Here is a 26068-nt window from a genome sequence, read left to right as displayed (position 1 = left end):
ATTGTGAAATCAACTAGCTTCAAAAGCTAAAATGGCAGTTAACTAGCTATGGCTACTCCTAAGCTAACGTATATGATATACAGCTGGAGCTAGCAGCTAGTTAGCTTAGCACAAAGGAAGTAACAGGGCAAAACCACTTGTTGCCTGGCAACCTAATGCCCAACCAGGAGCAGTCTGCACATAACTGCTGGAAAAATCCGCAAATTATTGGTTTTAACGGATACTCTTTGGTTTTTGTACGGAAAAAATATATAAGATATAAGAGAAAAGGAAATGGTAAAGTGTTAATTAGCGTTTTAGAAGTTTCTCTAATTCTGTCATTGTGCTAAGCTATGATAAGCTAACCGGCTGCTGGTTGTAGCTTCATATTGAACGGACATATGAGAGGTAAAATTAACTTATCAATCATATAATTCAGCTCTGCTAAAAATATATTATTATTTATATTTCACCAAAAGTCAAACCATTCCTTTACAATTATCTGCTTATAACTGCATAGTATTATGTTTTCTGCAGCTCATAAATGCTAAATGCAGCGGTTAAGATTAGCTAAGTGTTACCAGTGACTCATGCATTCTCGATGAAATTAGGCTTTGATGTTGTTTAGGATGACCACGTAAATACTGACTCGTGTAAAGCCTGTTTGTCATCTTGCGGCTCCACAGTGACTGAATAAGTGGACTTCCAGCAGACTTTCCGGTAAGAAGCAGCGAGTCTGGAGGTCTGGACACTGAGCTGCGGTGAGCAAATGGTTAACCAAAGATGCGAGGACTGTGTGAGTCTGTCTGAGCATGTGCTGCTGCTGCAGTGAAGTAAAATGTGTCAATTTTCATCGGAGAGCAGAGACACCGTGGAGGAGAAGCCGGCGACAGACGTGCAGCAGACGGCCACAGCGACATCCAGGACGATCTCACCGGGTGTTGCGTTTCATCTACCGGCCTGTGTGCAGAGAGAGACACCGCAGAGTCCAATCTGAAGGTAAAAAAAAAAAAAACCTGCACTGAGGATGATTCATGTCCGTCTGCTGGAGCCGACATGAAACCAGCATGTTAGGATGTAGGAAGCATGACTATTTATAAGAACAGCATATGCATTTGTGAGGCTTTTTGAGAAGTTAAATCGGTCGGTTGTTAGCATAATTTAACAAGCTTTACCTCGAGAATTGCAATGGATCATCTTTAATGAGTGTTTGCAAGTTGGCAGCTGTGCAAGCATGTTTTTTTTTAACTGTGTCCCAAATCCAGTGCTCTGTAATTTGTGCAAAGTAAATAGCTGAGCTTTTATTTTAAATCAGGATGCATTCCCCTTCATTCGGCGTGCTTTTTTATCCTCAGTTCGGCTGTTACACCTGTTAAAATATGGATAGGACAAGGCGATGCAAGCTCAGAAAGAGGACTCCAACAGTAGCCTGTGTGTCTAATTGCGTCTTGTGGACTCCAGTGTTTCTTTGTAAGGCTTATAAAAGTGTTTTCAAGTATCCTCTGTTGATTTTCGGTGATATTTTTTTAGTGTTTGAGGATCCTAAACGTACCGCACTGCTCAGTGTGAAGGATGCTGCAGCGGAGTCCCAGCAGCCGGGCCTGCGCACTGGCCCGTAGTTCCCAGGGACAAAATAAAAATGACTTTGGCCATGTAGCATAATTATTACAACCCTCAGAGTGTTTCTAGGGCTGATTTAGTTCAGTCAGATTTCATTTCATCACCAAAGTTACATTCGTGGATGCTTTGTGCAGAGAAATGGTGCTATATGGGGCTGTGGGTTGGATTTCCAAAATCCCTCATCGATTTATTCCATATAAGGCCTGCAGTTCACTATCATTTGGGGTGAGATAATCCCTGCTGCTGCCTCGGTAGCCTATATCCCCTCTCAGTTTTACACCGTATTGACAGTTTGGACCTATTTATAACAGCCTTTCACAGCAAGGAATCTCAAAATGACACCATGATAGAAATAAAATAACATTGAGCCCACCTCAGCTGTGGGTCTCAATGATTGTAGTATTTAGTACAAATGGGTTTAGTACTGCCTAGCATGATGTATTTAAGCAGGTTTTTCATTTCTTGCTTCTGATTTTAACAGACCATAGCCTATAGGACATGTCGGGAAGGCACAGTTAGACATTAAAGGCACACAAATAGTAATTGCTGTGGGAAAGGAATTACTTTCCCAAACCAAATTTCCACTGTGTGTGTTTGAAGATTTGTAATACAGTCACATTAATAACAAAATTGTATTTCTGTACTGTTGCACTGTCTCTATGGAGATACAAAATGTTCCATAATAAAACAAAGCAAGGGAAGATGGCTTTGAAGAATAGTAATGACTAACAATAAAAGTACAGCGTAGCTGATGAATAAGCCAGATAGTAGATATATTAACTTATCACAGATATATCAGTATTGGCATATATGTCAGGTGATAATTGCCAAGAAATTTCAGCATGGATAGGACAAAGATATGTTTGGGGTCATTTGGAAACAGTGTTCATATTACACTGTCTGCCAGAGAGGACTGAAAAGTAGATTTTTAAACAGGCAAATGTCTCGGTACATATGCTCAGTACATATCTTTATCACAATTATTTTAAGAACCAAATTTTAGGGATACTTATTAAAAGTTTTGTATGATTTTATGTTAAAAAACAAATATTGGCTGATATATAATCAGATTTTTTGTATTTAAATATTGGTATTTTAAGTATTACTTGACCTAAAATAAGATTTTTGCTTGATACAAGTATATAAAAGTAGGTTTTGCGTTTTCTTTGGAATAGATCTCTGCGATTTAGACACCTGTCTGCACCTTTAGATTTGAAACAATAAGAATAGACATCTTTATTGTCCACTCACGAGGAAATTTGTCTTTGGCTTCACAGACATACACACGATTCAAAACTTCACGGACATACATACACTTAAAAACTTTATCTGTCATGGGTTAGAATACTTGAGATAAAGACAATAAATAAGGGGGCCTGTGATAATAAATGGTTGGGATGAAAATGCTAAAATAATAACAATAAATACATATCTTAAATATACTTCATAAAAACAGCAGCAGTCACTAACGTCTAATTAAGAGTCACTTGTTTAGTGAGATGACAGAGGATGAAATAAAAGATCTCTCAAAGATGTTTCTCGATGCTGTGGGTACCCTATATCGTCTTACTGAAGGGAGGTTTTCAAATTCATTAGACAAAGGATGTGAAGGTCCTGAACTATTAATGTTGCTTTCCTCCTGATTTATGTGGTGTACAGCTCCACCAACTGTCTACTGGCTGTGTTTAAAGGTGCAGTGTATATAATTTAGTGGCATCTAGCAGAACAGACTTGGCAGAAAGGGAATATAATATTCATAAGTATGTTTTAATGGGTTTATAATCACCTAAAAATAAGAATTGTTGTGTTTTTGTTACCTTAGAACGAGTCCTTTATATCTACCTAGTGAGCAGGTCCTCTTCCATGGACCTCGCTATGATGCACTGCCATGTTTCTACAGTAGCCCAGAACGGACAAACCAAACACTGGCTCTAGAGAGGGCCCTCTGCATTTTTTGCGAGTTTTGCGGCCACTGTAGGTTCTCCTACACGCTTGGAAGGGGAGGGTGAAGGGAGGGGTATTCAGTTGGATGCAATCTGCAACCTCACCACTAGATGCCACTAAATCCTACACACTGGTCCTTTAACTATTTTTGTGAGCTTGCTTTTGCTTCTAGCTACTAAGTTTCTGTACCAGTATGTGAGATTGTAGGAAATTATACTTTCCACTAGACTGGTTTAAACCATTCTCAGGACGTCTTTGCTCATGTCAAAGCCATTTAATTTCCTTAAAAGAAACAATCTTTGCATTGCCTTCTTAAAAATGTGGTCTGATTGTTCATTAAAATTTAAGTTGGTGTCTAAAATCATTCCCAAATATTTAAAACCTACTATCTCTACAGCTTGGCCCTCAATTGTAGTTGGCTGACACATTGGTTGCCCACCCCTATTGTTGACAACGAGTTCCTTGGTCTTGTTAGCGTTTAAGAGCAAAGCACTGTCTTGTCATCATGTTAATAGATTGTTGATGTGATTGTTGTAAGAACTCTCTAGTTCATCATTACCCTTAAACCCACCATTGCTGTGTCATCTGCATGTTTAAAAAGACAAAAGTTGCTGTCATAGATGTGTGTGTTTCATTTATATACATAGGAAAAGTGCAGGAGATAAAATGCAACCCCAGTATTCAAAATGATCTCATCAGACAGGGAGCCTTGTACAAAGACTCTTTGGGGGCGGTCAGATAAAAAGTCTTCCTGTCAGTCCTGATCGTAATAAAAGCTGAACTAAAATCAATAAATAAAATTCTGGCATAAGCCTCAGGATGCTGGATGTGTTTGGTAAGCAAGTGCACTAATGTTAATGTAGCATCCTCAGTACCTCTCTGTGCTTTAGAGGCAAATTGAAGGTTGTCTAGCTGACCATAGGGAGATGTTAGGCGCCCCAGTATGACCCTTTCCATGCACGTGCATAAGATACTGGTAAGAGCAACGGGCCCCTCTCATGTGCCCCTTTCAGTTTAACAGACAAACATGCTAAATATTTGACTTTTTTGAAAGCAGATGACACATTTGCTCCAGACCTTGCCTGATTGTCAAAAATCTTTGGCCCTAAAACCTTTGCAGAGCTGCTAGCATCAATTATGCATTGTCAGCGATTGATTATAAAGCTTCTTTGTCTGATAACAGATTAACATACACATGTATCCCTCCGTCAGAGGCATTACTCTCCACGGCACCATGATGACCATGTCAGTAAATCTCCTGCTTTCTCTGTAGCTGCTCCAAGATTTCTAATCTATGGGGCATGACCCACATACTATTCAGGAGAGAGGGCTTAGCTCCCATGTCTTAGGGTCTTTCATTAAACTGCAAAGAGCTCAAGAGCTTTAATGAGTGTGTGGGGGGTGATAGGCAGATGAGAGAGGGAAAGAAGGAGAAGACACTTTCAGAAATGATTTAAACTATAAATGTCAGTGTGTATAAAGGTAATTTTTGGGATACTTATCGGGCAATTAAGAGATAGAAAGACAGGCAGGGAGGCAGGCAGGCAGAGAGACAGGAAGTTACACAGAAGAGATACCACGAAAGACCACCCGCCAGCAGCTTAGATTAACCAACAGAATAGATTAAAAGTCAAAGTAGATTGCGACACAGTATGCTGTCAGTCCAAAAGCTACCGTAAGACCAAATTCATCAAATAAAGAGTGAACAGAGGTCACACTACACACCATCAGTCTGTGAAGGTTGAAGTGACCGAGTGGTGTCATGCTCCAAAATGTGATATCCACCATCAGCAGAAAGTTACACTTTATGCTTAACCAAGAATTAGAGATGCACTTTTTTCTCCTCTGATACTAATTACATTATTTAAACTCAGTTTATTGACCAGGTTGAGAGCCGATCTAATACCAGAGAACATTTTTCTTTTTCAATTTAAAATTTATAGATTAAAAACACAAAAAATCTATCTTATTTCAGTCTTTTATTTCCTTTCCTCTATATCTTTTATTCACATACCAAAATTCTTTTTGGGCTTGTGCACATTTTAATTACATTTTCTAGAGAGTTTGTATTGCATTTGAGGGATGGATAAAATCTTAATAATATGGTATATTTAATTGTACAGCATATGAAGATGGCAATAAATCTTGGCGTTAAGGCTGCAACTAACAATTGTTATCATTTCCGATTGATCTGTCAATTTTCTCTAGATTAATCGCAACAGATCTCAAGTTCCCAGAGGACACATTGAGGTCTTCAGACGTCTTGTATTGTCTTAACAGCAGTCGAAAACCCAAATATATTTAGTTAAACTTACATAAAAGAGAGAAAGGTAACTAATCCTTACATTCAAGAAGATGGCATTTTTGCTTTATAAATGACTTAAACAATTAATCAGTTATCAATATATAAAATTGCAATTAATTTTCTGTTGATTGACTATTCAATTTATTGATGAATCAATTCATCTTTTCAGCACTACTTGGTATAGTACTGAAAATTCAATTTAGAAACTGTTAATTGATAAATAACCAGGTGGCACCAGGTTGTGATATTGATAAACTCAAATTTAGTGGTATTTTATACCTTTTAAAATATGCAAAAATTCAACAATTATGCAATTAGTATGATTCAATGTTACATTTATCACTTAAATGATTAAAAAAGTAGATTTTTAATCGTACAGTACATCGCAATATTGATATTATATTAATTTATTGCTCAGCTCTATTGTATTTTGTCAAAGCTGCTGACTGAGCGTAGTATCTGGCTGATTCTCCATCCATTTAATAAAGTTTGTATCCTGATACACACTGACAAGGACATGCCAGTTCTTTTGAAAAAGGGTATCAGCTAATGCAAACTGTTTTACAGATGAATCTTCTATGATATAATATAGACAAAAAGTTATGATCCTGAGATGACCTCAGGTTTTATTTCTTCCAGATCAATACAGTGTTTTTGATATGAACCCTTCAGAGTACAGCTCCTGCTTCTCTGTTTACATGGAGCCCTCCCCACTCTGCTTGTTTTGTTCGGGCTTTCACCTTGCAGATATAGAAAGGATGCCTACTATAAAGTTATATGAGCCCCTGTTGGCCATGGCGCGTCCAGGCTTTTAGTCTCAGCCCTCATGGCGTCTCTTCAGCTCTATCAGAAGCCATTCTTGTTTCTGATACCAATATACTTAATGTGCCTCAGGAGGAATCTCTGGATTTAGGAGGATGAAGGGAGGAGGGATAAGTGTGCTAGTTTGAAACCTTGCAATGGCTGGGAGACCCTGGTCAGGGAAATGTAGTTTTCTGCCCTTCTTCAGCATCAAGGTGTCATTGAGAAGGTATTTACTCTAACAATCCAATTCCACCAATTCTGTATTCCTTTGTCTTGGTCAGAGTGGTTATCACCTCATGTGAGGCTGCAGTGGAAACATGTATGATAGTATTTCTTATAAACCTTAATGCCACAGTGTGTGCTATACTGGGCCAGTGGAAAAGTGGCCTATCAGATGCCAAAATTTAGAGGATTGTGGTCGTGCTGGACAGCTTACTGGTGTGTATGTGTACTATGTGCAAATATAGACATAGAAAGTATTCTGAAAGACGTTCTACATACTTTAGTGGAGACTTAAAGGTAAAGAAAAGTTTATCATGATGACATAAGTAAGGTTAAAATGTGGTTCATCGTAAAAAGTGTCATTGGTGTTGCCTAGAAGCCCAGAATTGTACAAATCTGAGTTGAAAATAGTTAAAAACGAGGTTTGGCAATGTATGATGACTTGGTGAAGCAAACTCCTGTGATTTTGCTCCTGGTGGAGAAGGAGTCATGTGATAATGTAGGGGGAAGAGCCAGCTTGCTGTTTCAGGTGTAATTGACCCTGTCTTTACGATTGATCGGGATCAACTTAGGCTATTTTGCGCTGCCTCGGACGGTTCTCCCCTACCATCACCCTCGCCCATCTTTCTTACTCTCCCCTTCGCGTGACATGCACCTTACTCATCACTGGGTCATGGCTAGTTTTCTGTTGATTGAATAACGGACAAATTGTTTCAGCACATCTGGCCAGTCCTGTCAGCTTATTGGTATCCCGAATTGTCAATCTGCAGAATAGCTAATCGCCTTACATGTACACTATTTTCATGAAGACAGATGCGACTACAGGGGCATGTATCTGGCAGCTGCCGTTTCCGTCACAGTTGATGAAGTGGTGGTTAGGTCACCTTGGTCACTGGCACTTAGCTGCATTGGATACTGCTGGTTTCTATACGCTACACCGCAGCTCCCAAAGTGACCTTCCAAAAGTCTGCATAGACCCGGGATCTGTGCCACAGCCAGAGCCGGGAACAGGGATTATATCATGATGTGAGGTCAGCAATGTGTTCAGTTTCTGATTTAATCACGGTGTCAAAGTTCACAGCTGTCAGCATGCTTTGGGCACAGTAAAGGGACCTCTTTGTTTTGCCCCTTTTTTATTCAACCTTGGCTTGCTCCCATATCTGTGTTTTTTTTCACGCTCGTCTTTGTGTACCTGCTGTCAGAGGACTGTCTAACTCACAGACCTGTCAGCCTTCTTTTCAATGAGAACCCTCTGGTAAAAGCTTGTTTTCGCTCACTCCCTTTCTCTACCTCACTCTTTACCTTTCTGTTTCATTGAAAAGCACACACACACACACACACACAGACAGACACACAGTCAGTTGGTGTCTTCCCTCTGTGATCTCAGACAAACTCCCAGCGCTCTTGGGTGAGACCCCCCACCCCGCAACACTCCTTTCAGTTCAGATAACCCCCTGCCTGCACTGTGTCTCCCCATGGTCATCGGGAGGTTTACAAAGCATGTAGTGCTATCACATCTGCCATTCTGATCACCATCACACAGTGATGTCCCTTAGCGGGGTTCATTAGAGTGCAATGGCGAAGTGGGGCGCTGCAGCAAGAGCTGGCAGGGACCTTGCCGATCAATACTTTGGGCCTGTGAGAGGGCTGGTGGGTTGGTGGGCGATATCCCTACAACAGCTGCAACAACAACAGCAGCTGAATCAAATAGCACCCAGTGTGTGAACTGTGTCATGCTGAGGCAACAAGTCAATAGATATGCTGAAATACACACACACAGAAAGGGTGTGTGGGGGCGTCCTGGTGGCGTAGGATTTTAAGACGCTGACCATGTAATCGCAATATCCCCGGTTTGAGTTCACCCGAGGACCTTTATGGCATGTCAACCCACATCGTTCTGCCCTTATTTCCTGTCAGCTCTCTACTGTCTGTCGATTAAAAGCAAAATAGGCGCCCAAAATACACTTAATTTTGAGTGTCCAATGTTAAGTGTAGTTTGAGTGTCAGTTATAATGACTTGGATTCACATCACATTGTACAGACTAAAGTATGAGCAGCCAGAAAAAAACATTTACACCAGCCTACTAGTTGTAATTTGAGTTTGAGAAATTAGAAATATGACAGATATGTGAAAAGAAGTACAGTAGTGTCAACAAACCTGTGGAATATGGCTGCAAAGCCGCTATTATTGGGGGTTATTTGGAAATTCAATATTAATACAGGGCTTCAAAAGACAGAACTCCCCACGCACAGCCAGTATTTTCAGTCAGGTGCTGGTCGGTCGCAGGAACATATAAGGTGAAAATCTAAATTAACCACTGCACACTGGAATGACTTTACTGTGACTTTATTAGGAGTGAACAACGCGTTTCGCCTGTAGCTTTCAAAGATTTCAGTAGCACACTTTTCACATCCTGACCCTTCACAGTATGGAGTGAGTCATTTTTGATCCTGCTCAAGTATCCCTTTATAATAAGCCCGTATACCAAATTTGGAACCAAAATTGTATTTTGCATCCATAGAGATCTTATCAGTCATTAATCAATGGGTGATTAATCCTTCATTAATGTTTCAGAGAGAACAGAGAGTGTTTTCTTTAGGTTTGACACTATTCGTTTATAGAGAAAACATTCCCAATCACACTACAGTTGACTTAACTAATCAAAATGAGTTGCTGCATGTTTTATCTGTATCTGGTTTCACTTGTTAACAGCTAAATGTGTAACGCAATATAAAAGAGCTAGTCTCGGCTGCATTTACACTTATCCGGTGTGACTCAAGCTAACCATGTTGAAATAATGTGAAAATAATGGCAGGTTTTTTATTTTCCAAAAGGCTGGCTGTAACCAGGAACAAGTTAGTACCAGTTAGTATGAGACACATATGAGAGCAGTATAATTATTCTCATCTCACTCTTAGCAATAAAATAAGTAATCATATTTCCCCAAAAAATTGAAAAATATAAAAACACTTTTTAAAAACGATTCCTTTACACTTTTTGTATTGATTATATGATTTAAAGCTGCAGTGATTAGTTGATTAATTGATTAGTTGTCAAATATTAAATTAATCATTTTATTTTGTTTTAATTAATCAAACTAAATTGATAATCGATTAAAAAAAAAGCCCAAATTCTCTGGTTCCAGCTTCTCAAATGTGAATATTTCCTGGTTTCTTTAGTCTTCTATGACCGTAAACTGAATATATTTGGGTTGTGGACTGTTGGTCGGGACAAAACTAGACATCTGAGGACGTCACTTTGAGCTTTGGGAAATACTGATTTACAGACTAAACAACTAATAAATCAATCGAGATTTAATGAAGATAATCATTAGTTGCAGCCCTGATATGATTGAAGTTTTTCAACCTAAAAATCAAAAGTAGATTTGACAAGTTTTACTGTTATAAGCAACTTATCTAAAGCTGTGTTCAGACAGAACGCAAAGCGAATTTTTGCCTTGCGTTACTTGCGCGAGTTTAACTGCTGGATCATTTATGTTAATTCACCACAAACAGCCAAAATACATTACTGTACATTAGCCGTAAACTAACTAGCAACTGAGGGCACCGACCGTGTCTGTGGGAGTATTTCTGTGTGTTTGTGTTCAGTTTAGCCTCTGACTGAACTCAGAACTCACCAGAGACTCCGGTCCTTTCTGTTATTTCCCTCCAGTCTCTCTCTTTTTTCACCTCTCCTCTCTGTACGTTCATGAAGTACATTCATAAAGCGACGCGTGCAAATTTTTCACTCGCGGACGCGGATTTTTAATTCACGTTGCCTTGGGCGAATTTAAGCCTACTCGCGTCTCTGCATTGACTTTGTATCTAATTGTGCCCGTGTGGAAAATTTGCTTTGCGTTCTGTCTGAACACCGTTGGATGTTTTGATGTAGTAAATCCGTTTACTCCATTTAGTTCTTGTAGCAGGTCGAAGCATTATGCTCAGAATCTTTTGCAAAGTACTGTTTGACCTAGGCCAGCTTGGATAGATGAGAAGAGAGAGATTCCTAGGGAGGCAATGAAAAGATGGTGTAAAAGGTTTAGGGAGGTCAGTTGGTCTGTCGCTGTGGCCCAGTTCCTCACATGAAACCCTTGTTCCTTGTTTGGGAGAAATGTGCTAATCCCCATGGGCCCATTCTGGGCCTCAGCCAGCCTTTGAAGACAAAAAGAGCCAAAAAAAATCGGCTTTTGTTCTTCAAACAAGCTTTTGTACTCCTAGCCTCTCTCTGTGCTTGTATTTTACAGAGCGGTTATGATCCATTGTATAATGCTTGCTGTTTTGACACAGTTTCCTCTGGAGGCATTGTAGAGTAGAAGATATACGTTCAGTGGCCTTCTCAACTATGTGGTCTTTGAACTCCTCGGTATGGTGTTGTTTGCCTTCAGTGTTTTTTATTGGACATGTGTTGTGATAAAAAGAGTAGAGGAAGGATCCAACCCTGCGTGGGCCTCCTGACACCTGACACCAAAGCCTGTGTGCGTCAAGCTGCGGGATTTGGAAAAAGAGCACATGATGTAGGCAGTCAGATGATAAAGCTATACCTTACATAAGAAACCCCCTCAGTCAGTCAGTAAATAGCATCAACTGAAGGAAGGCCAGCGTGTTAAGTGCTGTGTAGCTCTGCAGTCTCTAAATTCATCTTACTGATGTCAGTCAAGTGTTTCATCGCCGTGTCCTCAATTGAACTTTGGCGTGGCACCATTTGAAATTAAAAGAAGTCGGACTGAATTGATTTATTGAACTCTCTTGCCTTTATGTCTTTTTTACACCTTTCTTTCTCTCCTCTCCCTTCAGATCTGAATCTTATTAGAATAAGATCACACATATAGAATAAGAGCAGAGGAAGGATGGAGACCTTGGCAACCCCAGAAGCTCCTGTGCCTCTGACAGCGCTGTCCCGCTGGTACCTTTACGCCATCCATGGCTATTTTTGCGAGGTCATGTTCACCGCCGCCTGGGAGTTTGTGGTCAACTGCAACTGGAAGTTCCCTGGCGTGACCAGCGTGTGGGCGCTCTTCATCTACGGCACCTGCATCCTCATCGTTGAGCGAATGTACCTGAAGCTGCGCGGCAGTTGCCCCGTGCTGTTGCGCTGCATCATCTACACGCTATGGACGTACCTGTGGGAGTTCGGCACGGGGCTGCTGCTGCGCCAGTTCAACGCCTGCCCCTGGGACTACTCCGAGTTCCGCTACAACTTCATGGGACTGATCACGGCCGAGTACGCCGTGCCCTGGTTCTGCGCCTCCTTCATCGTGGAGCGCTTGGTCATCCGCAAAACTCTGCGGCTGCGCTTCCATGAGGGGCCCGAGGATGGCTGGTCAAACCATCCGTCAGATGCCGGGGGTGGAGGAGGGGCGGGAGGAAATTTGGGGGCTGGGAGGAGGAGAGAGAGGAGCAGAGGGATGGGGAATAGTTCTAACGGTTACCTGAAAGGGGAATGAATGAAGGAATAAAAGAAGGACACAATCTGAAACCAGCCCAATCGCCCTGCTACACCTCTTCTACCCTCCTCAGCCACATTTCATAAGCAGTCCTCCCCCTCACCCGTATCGGGGGGGAAGACAGACAAACAGCTATGTAGACTGGGCTGGTGTGCAGAGGTGTACAGAGTATCACAACAACCAGAAAACAAATCCCTAACCGGGGCTTCAAACTCCCAAATCACTCACTGCGTCCTCTACTGTCAACAGAGGCACAGTAACTCCATGCTGCATCTCATAACACACCCACCCGTTTCCATGTGGGGTTGAAGAGATCAGGGTCTTGTGACAACAAGGGACCTTTGACCAACCAGGATTACACTTTCAATCTCCTCTTTTTCCATCAAAGAACATGGGATGAAAAAAAAACAACAAAGAAAACAAAACTGTGGTTGCAAAGATTAGTGTTATCATCCTGCAAAGGATCAGATTCAAGAAAAAGGACAACAATATTTCTGTTTCAAGGGCAAATCAGTCTATAAGAAAGCAGAACGCTTACTGCATAGAAAACATAATAAAAGTAGCTGCAGTTGTAACGTCCTTTTTAAACTGTACATATTGTCCTTTAGTATTATTCAAAGTACTGTAGTAATGTAGCTACAAAAGGCTCTTTAAGAACAATACTGTCCACCCTGAAGCAAAGCAATGCGCCATGTGTCAGCTTTCGCCATGAAGAATGTTTTTTCTGCAGTTAATGAATACCCACAATGCCTGGAAAAAAAATGCATGGAGAAAAAAAAAAGTTGTCTTCCAATATGATATACATTTCTTACAAAGCAGGTCACTCAGCAGTCGTTTGTTTTCTGCAGCGCCGGGAATGATGACGGCAGCTCAGGCGGTGGAGCCGGTCGACCAGTTATCACGGTTGTTCGCTCCTCCTGACTGCATGTCCAAGTGTCCTTGAGTAAGGCACAGGTTCCCAAACTGCTCCCGGTGAGCAGGTCATGGCCTTGCATGGCAGCTCTGCCGCCATCAGTGTATGGATGGATGGTGTGTGTGCGTGTGCGTGTGTGCGTGTGCGCGTGTTTGCGCTTAGGCTAATGTGAGGCATCAAAAGGCGCTAAATAAATACAGTCCATTTAACATAATTGCAGGGATGCCTTTCTGTTGATGGTAATGATTATGAGTCGTGACCATCAGCATAAAGCACCAAACCTCTTGGTAATTTTCCTTTTTACAGTTTTTCAGAAAACTTTTTAATGACTCGCTGTCTGCATGTTCATTTAGTGTGCTTTTAATATCAGAGTTTCACCTCTCAGATCTGCCGGGGTCGCTTACAGTAAAGCCTCATTTCTTAATTCTCATTCACTTGAAGCCATTAGCCATTCCCGTCGACTCTCACAAATCACCTGTGGGACATGTTTTTTTTTTTTGTCATTTCTGTAAAATGAAAATCTCATGGACTGCCGCACGATAAAAATAAAAAAAACCCAGTAGATCTTCAATAAAATGCAGCTGTGACAGCCGTAGTCCATTTTAAATGATCAAACTTCACATTCACAAAGCACATTTTGCCCATTAGCATTTGTTCAAAAGCTTTTTGGTTATCAGATTTGTTAGGGTTTTTATTCATAGTTGACAAATATGTGAAGTGAAGAAGAGAAAAATACTGGTTTTAATTCATGAAAAAACTCACATTTCACCTGAAACTTTGCTGCTCAGTTGTTTCACAGAATGATTGATCGATTGGTGCTGCAGTGGATTAACAACTGAGACAAGTCGCAGAGATGTTGAGGCTGATTTCAGGTTGCACGCAATCCACAGGTGGCACTATTTAACCATAACATAACATAAACTGTTGTGAAATGCTCAAAACAAACTCTGTCACTCACAGTTTATGTAAAATTAGGATTTTTGAATGATCTTAACTTCTTGTGTCTTACATGGTAACGTCCAGACATCTGGTACTCCAAGCAAAAACACACAGCTTTATTGACTCTCCATGTGCATCATGTGACTCATACTCTGCAATAGAAAGGTTAAGGACTGTACGCTCACCTCCATGCATACAGGAGCTGGCAGTAATGTGAATCTGGTGCTACTGGTTCGATAATAAAACGGCAGTGATCGGCAGTATACATGAAATGGAAACATGATCACTGAGAGGTTTTCCTCAGGAGGACCATTTATGTTGTCGACTAAATCGCTAAATGTTCGTCTGCACTCAGCTTTTACCCATTTGAACTGTTAATGTAAAAAAAAACAAAAAAAAATCAAAATCCATGTTTCCAGCTGACTAACGGACTAAATATTGGCGTGACCTTCATCATTGTGGCTGCAGTGCCATGCAGTGTTTTCCCCTGACTGCCTCCATGTGAGTGCAGAGGGCGGATGACTGGATCATAAATGAAGTGCTGCCATCCAGTGGATAATATGATAACAGCAGCTGGAAAACAGATGTGTTTTATTAACATTGAACAAGAAATAAGAACAAAAACATAAAAGATCAAGAATCCTTGAGAGGATGAGGAAAATGTTTTTGATTTTATCACATTTATTATTTGAATTTCATGATTCTTTGTGAGCATATTATGGGTTTTTTTTTGTTTCTTACATGAACCAACAGGCTTAAAAGCAATAGAGGCTTCTGACCCAGCAATGATTATCCAGCTTTCATTTAAAAAAAAAACTCTACTAAACTACATTATGAGAACTTATATGCAGCTAATGTCTTTATCCAATTCTACTGCTTCGATGAGACAAATCACAAGAACAAGTGAAATGAGGTGTATTTGTTCTCTGCAATATGTGAATGAAGGAGTATTAGGTGAGTGTGTATAGTGTGTTTTACAGAGACAGTCTCTGTATGTGTATGTGCATGTAAAGTATGTTTAAACTGAACTGATTCTCTGGTATTTTTACCTTGAGGCTGCATGTCCAAAATTTTTCCATTTCTCCTCAAAACTCCGGTTTTATCCAAGTGATTATAGGCCCCATGTACTGTAACGGTTACTTTTTTTGTCCATTTAAAAAAAAAGAAAGACAGATTTTAGTGAAAACACTGTACTGTATATCACTCACTTTGATTATTTACATGTATAATTTATCAATTTTTGGGATTATATGTATTTATTTGATCATAAATCTATGTGTTTTTTGGAAACCATTTCATTTCTGCCTGCTGACAAAACATACATATTAACCCTTAGATGTAAAAGTGGTTCAAAAATGACCTGACTGGTTTTGTTTTTCGGGGGGATTTTTTTGTGACAAAAATATCTCAAGCATTTCATATTCCAGGTATTCCTCAAAAATCTTGTTTTTGATATCTACACATTTTTTATTCACATCCTTTACATTCTAAGAAAATTCAGTTTTTGTATTATCATTCCAGTTTTCCATAAGGGGTTAAAAAATGACCCGTATGCATTTCCTATGGAGATTTATAAGGACATTTCCTCCTTTTTAGTTACTTTTATTAGATACATACAGTATTTACTGTGGACCACATCTCAGCTGTGATTCACATCATGTCAGACGACAATTTTACATTTAAGTGTTATCTATATTTTTTATTGATATCACTGAATTGATAGCTATTTTATAACTAGCTAACATTAGCTTTTTAGATAACATTACTGTAGTTGTGTGTAACTAACTATAAAGTAATATTATTAAAGCTTATTTGTATAGCATCTTTCAAAACCAATGTTATAAAGTGATTTACACACAACAAACAATAAAAACACAGATAACAGGAATATAATTAAAAGCCTAGTCTTACATGTAGACACAGGAACAGCCAGCAGGTTCTTGTCTGAGGACCATGAAGTGAAGAGCCTTGAACGTAATCAATAAAATCTTAAAATCAGTCCTAAAACAAATCGGTAGCCAGTGTTGTGATGCTAAAAGTGGAGTCATGCTAAGTAGCATCAGCAGATTGATAATATGATGAAAATAACAAATACTGTAAATATCACAAACTTAAAATAATGCTTATTCAAATAATTATTCTGAGCAACATTATGATGATAGCATTTATAATAAATAAATAAACAGATTCTAACAGGGGTCATTTTTTACTCATATATGGAAGCATTCAGGTTCCTCTGCACTGTGCATCTAGGGGTTAAACATTATGTACATGTCTTGTCAGCGTTTGTCAAAATGTTTCTGGGCAACAGGATGAAACATTTTGTATTATCATGCTTGTATTCCTCAGAAAATTCTATCAGATAAAAGCATCAATACCAAACTTCTTCTTCTTGTTGTCTCTTCTTTCTCTATTCAGGTTTTATTAACACTTAAACTAACATCTCATCTTTAGCTGTGGAGATATTATGAGCTCCTGAGAGTCTGGCAGTACATTTGTTTGGCCACACGATGGCTCCTTTTGACCAAAAAATAAAAAATAAACCGAGACAAACCTGCCTTGTTCGAACAGCATGAGGACGCAAGTTGATCTCTGAGTCATCAGTCTGCATTTGAGTTGGTCTGTCAAGGAAACAGCTTTTATTACTGAGCTCTTCAAACAGCGGGACAAAGATTGGCTTAAAATATAACCTGCTAGACAGGACGTTGTAAGATTTTATATGGACAAAAATTTCCCCTCTTGTTTTCCTCAATAATAAAAAAAAAAATTCCCTGCTCTTTGTCTTTAATCAAGCATGCATTTATGACAGCTTCATATAATAGTAAAGCAAAAAAAATCAAATCAATTAATTTAAATAATGCTGCGATGACAGATTTCTGTTTGCTTTAAAAGGAGGCCTCGAGCAAAATTTTCCATCTCCTCCCTTTCTTGCTGCCACACCTTGTGTCAGGTAGTGAGAATCGGGGCCATTTACGTGTCCCGGCAAATCCTTTAATTGGCCGTGAGTCCCCTGCGGCCCCGGGGCCCCTCCAGCAAAGCGGTGCCGACCTACCTACCTACCCTACCTGCCTGAATGGATGAGGGTGTGTCCACTTTTCACACACACACACACACACACACTGCTGCACTAATGGCATGAACCTGCCTCATTTGGCACTGTCAACATGTGGCTTCATCACATCTCTTCCAATCAGTCACTCACACTCCAAATATGGAGATTCACAAACCTGTAATCTGTGCGCCGATGACGACAAGAAGTGTCCTCCCTGAGGCCGATTTTAGGGCCTGTTTATGAGCGTGTGTGCGTACTGTAATGCGTGTCAAGATTAAGTTTCACTGGGCTGTTTTTGTGTGACTTCACCGTTCCCCGTGTCAGATTTCCACAGTTTGCTCGACAGGAAGTCCAGGGATTAATATAGAATGTCTTCAACAGCTACGTAGGTGTGTGTGAAGGTACGATAGTGTGGTTTTTTTTAAAAAGTCTCTGGATAGTTGAAAGTCAGGTTGGCATTGGAGAGTGGTGGTGCGAGTGACAGCGTCATGGTGCATTTGTTGAGCGTCAGTAAGGGTGTATGGAGGGAGGGCAAGACCTTAACATTTGCATTTCCACTGAATCAGAGCCGGTGAAGAAAGAGCCCTCCATTGAGGGGAAACTTGTTTGACGTGTGAATGAGCGAATGCATCGGGCCTTTGCCGAAACACATTCATGGCTTCACAGCTTTGGACAGACTCTGGGTCTTTTACTGAGATCCTGCTGGAAAAGTCGGGCCCTTTTTTAGTCACTTTTTCCCTTCCATGTACGCTGCCGGGCAGTCAAGCTCTCCTGCAGTCAGGGTTGGCTGAGCCCAAGATGGAGAGATGGTTGATGCACTTTTCTTCCAATCTTCCAAAATGGCCACCGAGCACCGAGCAAGTCAAACCCACTTTTGGCCACCAGAATGGAGTTTGCTCACTTGTTTGCTTGACAGAAGACACAAATTCCTCCACATCAAACCATGCAGCATCAAATCAATATGATATAACAATATATTTCTATAAAGGTTGAATCTAAATTAAAATCCTCTTCCACTTAAAAATGTGTTTTACGTATTGTTCTTCCTCTACATTCGTCGAGTTTAACACGTGTAACTCTGAGCACGATTTGTGACATCACAACTACAATTTACATACTCGGAGGTTCATGATTTTTCAATGAGGGAGAAGGAGTAGATGTAATTTTAAGACCTTTTAAGTAGATATTTGAACTTTTTTGTGGAAAAACCTTATCACACATAAATTATTATTCAAAGCAAGTACTTTATATGTCTTAAAAGAGATTTTTTTCACTCATAATTTTTCAGTTATTTTATGACTTTGTTTTTCCAGCAGCAGGGAGATGACAGGAAACGAGGGGAGCGAGAGATGGGGAACGACATGCAACGACAGGTCGCTGGCCAGATGGGAGTTTTGGTTCATGGGTTGGCGCCTCACAGGTTCCCAATTTTTCAAGTCTGTCTTAAAACAACAGTCAGGTGTCCGAATGAACATTGAAACAGGTTTTGATGGGTGTAATCATTCCTCCTGTTCATACTGACCATTAGATGGTCCCTTTCAAATGCGCTGCATGTAAGTGATGGGGGACAAATTCAAGTTTATCTGAAGATAATATGAGGCTTCAGCAGCCTGAGTTACTCACATCACAAGTTTGATATCTTCCAGAGCCCTTTTAGTAAAAAATTTGTGTCTCGACGGACATTGTTTTCCTGTCCAGCTGCAGTGGAAGAATAATAACGAAAAGAGGGAATTTGGCTCTAAAAAGACTGTAACTTTGAAAGATTTTGACTTGATTTGACAAAAATCAGGTGGCTGAAGATTCATATTAGCCATAAATAATTTTTTAATGGTTAGTATGAACAGAAGGAATGATGTGTGTCGTGTGTCAGTTTTCATTTGGGCACCTGACTATTGTTTTAGGACAGACTTGGAAGAATTGTGAACCGATCCTTTAACCACATTGTTTGCACATGATGATTTAAACTTTTTTATGTGCCACTAATTCCTTTAGGTGACAGACATATTGTACTTTGCTAAAACAGTACAGGCAGTCTGCGATCCAGTCCCTGAAGATTCTTCCCCAGAACAGGTTGTACAGCTGACGTCTTCAGAGGGGGAGACTGGAAATAAAGTTCAATGTTTTCATCGAACAAGACTTCTTTTTATAAGGCTGACTGATATTTAAAAATTACCATCTGCAATTGCTTGAATTACAACTGAGTAGAACTGATGTGTGGATTTTCTACAAACTGAAACTTCCTCCCTCCCAGGTGTATTCCCCGAGGTAACTTTTAAAAACACAGCCACTCACTATCCATTTCCTGTCTCAAGGCATGTGAAATGAGAAACTTTCAGTGCCGGAGATGGGCTTAGAGAGCTATGAGATGATAGCTCCTGAATGGAAACTGTCCCGCCAGTTAGTAAAATTACACTTCATATCTGGCAACCCTCCTGCAATATGTAAAGCCAAAACAGGCAGCAGGTTGTGTGCATTTGATGTTGACAGTTTGAGCCTGTGGCCAGCTGTAGTACTCTAGAAACCTGTCGTTTTGTTAACGGTCATGGCTTATCTCTTGCTAGGTTTTGTATAAAGAGAAGGCACAGCGCTTTCCCACGCTGCTTTACATGTATTTTATTTCAGGGTTAATTGTTTGAAATAGAAGTGCATTGAGGAGGAGCTATCATTTCCCTCCAACAGCAGTATAAATTCTGCAGAGTTAACCGCTGAAGATAAACCCAGTGATTCTGATGTTGTTGAGTTTTATGTTTGTAACTCTGATTCAGAGGAGTTATAACATAAACAGTTTCACAGCTATGGAGCCTTTTCTTGAACTTGTTGTAGGCAATCCAATTTGCGCAATATATCAGTGCAGAGCTCTGGTGAAAAAAAAAAAAAAAAAAAAGTGCTTTCATAACCGTGCTGCATTCAAGCACAACGGATCTAGGCCTGAGGTCAACGAAGAACCTGCCAAGGAAGAAATGTTCCGCCGCCCTGCCCGTTTTTTGGGCGCACTGCTTTCCATATTCAAACTCACGTTGTTTGCACTGTAAATAATTAATTTAAAACATCCTGAGTTTCAGTATATCAGATAACAGTCAAATGTTTTTGAGTCTTTGCTTCTGTGTTATCCCCCCCCCACCCCCACCCCTCACCCCCCCCCGCACCTCTCCTCCCCTGTCCCCTGTCTTGTTTTGCTCCCCTGTCCGAGGTGTCCAGGACTATTAACAGCAGCTCTGCTCTCCAGGTACTCGGCAGAGCGTGAATTATGGTAATAGCTGCTGGCAGGAGGGAAAATAAGAGCAGTTATTAAAATTAATGTGCTGCTGCTTCTCCTGCGGTCCAGGGCTGCAGGAGGAGCTTTGGGGTGCACTGGGCCCATTCAACATCTATCCCTCAGTATGCATGTGTCTTTATTTTGTGTGCACACGTGTCATCCCTGCTTAATCTCAAGTCCAGGTTCCTTTCCATTTGGTCTTTTTTAGATGCAGGATTTTGGGCACCGATCAGAGTGTCTTATTTGTCCAACACAAGCCAATGCCAGCTTCAGGCCCAAAGGCCCCGGTCTGCGTTGTGTCTTAACACGGTCCGCTAAGCTTCAAACAGACGCCACACTGTACTGAAGCCGGGGCCCGTCCTCGTTCCCTACTTTGAAGTGGGAATCCTGCACTTAGCACGTTCTAACGTCATCATGGCTCGGTTTTGATGGGATCCAAATGCTGAGGCTGGCTCTGTTGTGCTGGCTCCTTCTGAACTACACATTTAATTCCTACTTTTCCTGCCCAGTACACAGGACCGTAGACACTCATTTGGCCACCAAAGCTGCAGTAGCTGGCTTGTGATGCTACCAATGTCTCTTTATGCCTGTTAGCCTTTATGAAGGTAGCTGTTGGAACCATTTAATTATATGCTGGCCAAGATAGAAAGTCAACTTTTAACAGTTAACCTGTTGTTTAAACATGTTTCAATTTAAGAAAATGTACAGAGCTCAAATAATTTGGACAATATAAACTTAAAGAGTGATGTTTATGATGAGTCTTTTGTGATTATTTCTGTATGTGTGTGTTGGGACTTTTTTTTTGATCATTTTAAAAAACTGTGTGCTGCAAATGTACATCAAAGTGATGAATAATTAATCAGTAATGCTGATGAAGTGAGTGATGAGCTTCTCACCTAATCACATCATGCTATTTCAAGTTGAGAGTCTTTTTATATTTGCTTTGTCGGGAAAACATGCTGTGTTGAAAGTGACTTTCAGTAGATTCATTCATGGTAGGAAGTAAAAATGAAGACAATTAAGAATTACTTAAATACTTTCATGTGATGTGTCTCTAATTCTCTGCATCAAGCAGTTTTATGGTTGATGTTATCGTCCAGATGTTACTGGCAATGTGGTTTTATGTATTGTATAAAGGGGATTTTTTATTGTCTGTGTCAAAGCATTGCATTGTTGTGGAGAATTGATTTCACTGATTGCCCGGATTAAGTACACATGAAGGACACTCACTTCCTGCCAAAACATCTGTTTTTCAAATTTGCTATCATGAAATAAACAACTGAGGAGGCATTTGGTGCTTGTCAATGCTTCAGTGTGTGAGAACCTTTACTGTTTGATATTATTCAATAAAAACAAAGTGAGAAATTACATATTGTTGGTGTTGACTGTTCTATTCTTGTTTGATTTCAATGGTTTACACCAGTGTGAATATGAGAAAATGTAAAAATTGTCAATTCTAGACATGATGTCAAATGCTGTGTCCCTGTCATATTTCATACTAACTGTATACTGTAGAGTACTGACTATAACCTAATCTCATAGTATGCTGTGCTGCTGTTTCTGCACTTAGAAAAATCAACATACTACTCAACGGTTTTATACTAACAGGAAATTATACACTTTAGCTGTCAGAAGTTAATCAAACTGCGACTTCAGAATGCAAAACATCTCTCCAAAAATGTTGTAGTTATTTTTTGTTTTCTGATGTGTTTCTGGAGCTGTTACACCACAAACCACAATTAGTTTAAATTTTTTCCAGCTGTGTGTGCAGCTCCTCCAGTGCAATGCATTGTGGGAGGATAGTGTATATCAAGAACACATTCAAGAATCAAGTGGGGTTTTTTTTTTTTATATGTATACTGACTGTTCTGAGTGTACTTTAACACGCTACATACATGTACTCTGCTTGGAGTTATGAAATATAGAACAGAATGAAGTGAAAATAGCTTGATTTTCCTGCCTCTCTGTGTGTAACTGAGGTTCAACTGGAGAACTGGGAACAAGTTAACGTCAGGTACAAGCAAACCGTCATCTCCAAGTCATTAACCGTATTTAACGGTATCACCTGCCTGTTTACACTAATGATAGCTGTGGGCGTACACACAAGTGTGTCCGCACACACCATATTTCATAATTCAAACAAGCTTAGATAAGAATCTAACAGTATTACTTACCCCTTGAGCTAAACTGCAGGAGCTCCTTGTTGCATAAGCCTCCCCAGTCATCATCCGCCCATCATGTTTTCCGACTGTGGGAGAATGGATTGCCTGTAGAGGGAAGTGTTTGTGTTTTCCATGTGAAGCTTCCAAGCCGCCGGCAGTAGTGGTGGTGGCCGGGTCTGACACAGGCCTCTTGAGGAACTCCAGCATGCCATTAGCTTGAGTGACTGGCTGTGGCTGTGTGTGTGCGTGTGTGTGCGTGTGTGTGTCAGGCCCTCTGTTTGCTCTTATTGGCTCGTTGCCTCCATACCTACAACTCTGAGCAGCCATAGCCTTTTTGTTCACCGGGTGTATGTAGCAACACCTGACAGGGCTTGACTTCCAGCTGAGTTAGTCCAGCTGTGGAGACAGTAGGCACACGTGCAGTAACCAGTCTGAGACTTTACATCAACATCTTAAGCCGCACCGTTCTTGCCATTTCAGCTAATACCTTTATCTAAGTGGGTGAGCACTGCAGCGCTCAGCCAGGTCAACTGCTTCTTTTAGCTTTTCTCCTGTGTGGAAACTTCAGTTTTATATGCAAACGTGGGTTAGCCCAAACATGGTACGGCCTGCTACATGAACCTCCAAGGGGCTTGTTGCCGTCTGCATGGGAGCCGCTCTACAGGAGGCTACAGTGCGGCCGCTGTTTGTGCAGGTGCGCTGCAGTATGACGTCTGATTATGAAATATGCTGGACATTCACAGCCTTTGTTTTCTCAACCATTTGGGCCGTTCAAAAGAGCCCCCATTTGAGAGTCAAGGAAAACAGTGTGATTTCCGGCCCGGGTCAATTCTGTGGTGTAGCCTCCCCCCCGTACTTCTCCACCACTTTCACCTCCCTCACCCTCTCAAGCTGGTGAAGCTGAAAGCCGTGGGGGCACAGTCAGCGTTTATTTATAGAGATACTTTGATGTGTGGACTGACAGCTGATATTTCCAACATTAAGCTGCGGGTAACCTCTGAACTCTGCAGAGAGCCACCTGTGAGCTCTGCTTGGTTAAGCGATGGAGATGTGGAGAGGGGGGCTCGTACTGTAGCCGTCACCCTACATGTTCATCACAAGGGGAGACCTCTCATGCCATCCTGTAACTCTGTGGGGTTGTAATGCTTTGTGTGATTACTTCCCTACAGGTATCAATCAGCGGATGGTGGTCGGAGATGCTGTTAACTGAAGGTTTGAAGTGTAAACTAAAAGATTGGCAACAACTCCGGGGTGAAAAATGCAAGATCGGACATGTTTGGCTGCCTATGAAAAGGGTCAAGTAGCAAAAACAGCGTAATTTGGCAGCAACAAAAACAGCATCTGCTCGGTTCGCTCATGTTGATTTTGGCGCAGAACTCAGCGTGGTTTGTGTAGTCCTCAGCTCGCCTGTTCCTCTCATGGGAGCTTCTCCTTCCTCTCAACCCCTCCTCCTCCCACCAACAACTGCTGCACTTTATGAAGCAGTTAAGTTATTTTACATCATGTCTACTCTCCACAACAACCCTTCCCCCTTTCTACAAATCTCTCTTGTCATTATGAAAATAGTGCTCTGCTGCAGCTTTGCACGCCAGGCTCTGGAGATAGAATGGCCCCTCTGTGGATGTGGAGTTGGGCACGGCGCATTTTGGAAGTGTGTGTTTCATGGAATACGAGAAGGGAGATGAGTGATTGCTCGCAGGTGACTGCAGCACAAGTTGCTCTATAGGAGCCGCTCTGATTGTGACAGGAGAAGTTTCCAACGTCAGGTGTAATTATGACAAACGGCCGGGGTCGTTGCTCAGGTGTCCCTGTAAAAGCCTTGAAAAGGGGGAGTTGTCAGCATTTAGGAATCACAACACACACTTCTCAGATCAGATTGTGAGATCATGGCTCTAATGACTATGATTAAACACATAAATCATTACAAATATGAGTACAGATTTTACAACCAGTGAAGTTGTAGTTTACATCCATGTCTGTCCAGACTTATATAATATTTGTAGTGAGGAATTTAATGAAAGGTGTTAACTGTATTTCCTTTGTATGTGTTCACATGCTTGGATAATAAAGCTTATTCTGACAGAGTTGTAACCATGACAACAGACAAATTCAGATATGGATATTTCTGTAAAGAAGCTACAAAATCCAAAATATGGATGCACCACACACATCTTCAACCTGGCAGCACAGATGATCTATATAATCACTACAGTTTCAAGGTGGACACCCAAGATTCGTGTCACCAGTTCAGTATTTGACCAAATGTGAAATATGGTCACAGTCTCCCCTTCTGTTCCTAGAAAGAAAAAAAAAACGCTTGAGTGGAAACACGAATTCCGCAAAGCTTTTACACTTGGCTGAAGTGGGAAAGTTGGTGTATCATTAAAAGAAAAATGCAACAAAGTCTAATGGAAACAGACTTAAGACTTAGTGAATAAATCTTGACATGTGACCTTAACGTCCACTGTCTACTGAAGAGATGAAAAAACATCAGAACTGTATGGAACGATGAGGAGACTGTAACGCTCCTTAAATTAATACATGAAACAGACTTTTAATTATAATCTTGTGTTACTTTCTCCTTCTGCAACGGTTTGATGGGCCCCGACTGGAAACTAGCTCCACGAGCTGTTTATCCCAACAACTCAACTCCAAATATTCACATAATAGCAGTGCATGGAAATGTAATAATTTGAATTATCTTTTTTACTCTTTTCTGGAAATTCAGTTAAACTTTGCACTACATTTAGATGGAAACCTAGCTGGTATTTTACTCCGACTGCACCTCTAGCCTGCAGGCGACGGTGCGGTTAGCAGTAGGAAAAGCTAGCTAGCTTTGCCACGTCGTCATGTAAACAACCACATGACTTCATGTAGCAAAACCAGAACAAAATACAACATATTCAACACTCAAATAAACATCAACAGTTGTTAAAATGAGGGACTCATACCTTCTGGTGGCAACTTTTACTTTTTTACTATTGCTCATGTTAGGATGACATAAACATAAAACATGCTAAAACACAAGGACTCTTTTTACTGCTGCTGGCAATCTATGGAAAGTTGTTTAGTGATAATATTTGGTCCATTTATGTACTTAAGTACATTATTTTGCTGTCACATCCTCACCTAAGTCGAAGGAGGACGACTGGAAGAAGCCACAAAATCTCCAACCTCACAGGAGACAGAAATAGCCGAGGCATGATGTGACCTGTTCTGTGAACATACGTGTTTTTTTTAAAAATGATGCCAGTTCCTAATAGTCTTTAATCCTCATCCATCATCTTGGCAGGCCCTTCCCTCCATCTAGTTCACTGATTGGCTGAGAGCCAGTTGCCAGACAGAACAGGGTTCACAGCCATTATGATGTAACAATGGGAACTCTACCTGAGGGCTCCCCTTTTGTCTCTCCTGAGCTGCTTTTGACC

At 40.7% G+C, this 26068-nt stretch overlaps 1 protein-coding gene and 1 long non-coding RNA gene across 4 annotated transcripts; one reads left to right on the top strand and one right to left on the bottom strand.

The window, feature by feature from the left end:
- tmem229b (transmembrane protein 229B) lies at nucleotides 1-16553 on the top strand. 3 transcript variants are annotated; one of them, XM_067614577.1, is made up of 4 exons: nucleotides 1-276; nucleotides 666-740; nucleotides 844-978; nucleotides 11669-16553. In XM_067614577.1, the coding sequence occupies exon 4, from the start codon at nucleotides 11722-11724 to the stop codon at nucleotides 12316-12318; it is 597 nt and encodes a 198-aa protein (XP_067470678.1). In that variant the 5' UTR covers nucleotides 1-276; nucleotides 666-740; nucleotides 844-978; nucleotides 11669-11721; the 3' UTR covers nucleotides 12319-16553. The 3 variants fall into 3 exon arrangements, with proteins under 3 accessions (XP_067470678.1, XP_067470679.1, XP_067470680.1); XM_067614578.1 differs by having other exon boundaries at nucleotides 608-740; XM_067614579.1 differs by lacking the exon at nucleotides 1-276 and adding an exon at nucleotides 285-387.
- On the bottom strand, nucleotides 14612-24026 carry LOC137199935 (uncharacterized). Its single transcript, XR_010931876.1, has 4 exons — nucleotides 22653-24026; nucleotides 16725-16791; nucleotides 15220-15309; nucleotides 14612-14743 (listed from the first exon to the last, which is right to left on the bottom strand). It is a non-coding gene; the product is annotated as an uncharacterized lncRNA (long non-coding RNA).
- Between the last annotated feature and the right edge of the window lie 2042 nt (nucleotides 24027-26068).

This window comes from Thunnus thynnus, chromosome 16, assembly GCF_963924715.1.
Source record: "Thunnus thynnus chromosome 16, fThuThy2.1, whole genome shotgun sequence".
Classification (NCBI taxonomy): domain Eukaryota; kingdom Metazoa; phylum Chordata; class Actinopteri; order Scombriformes; family Scombridae; genus Thunnus; species Thunnus thynnus.
Note: the sequence above shows the minus strand (reverse complement) of the source record. Positions and strands in the feature narration are given on the sequence as shown.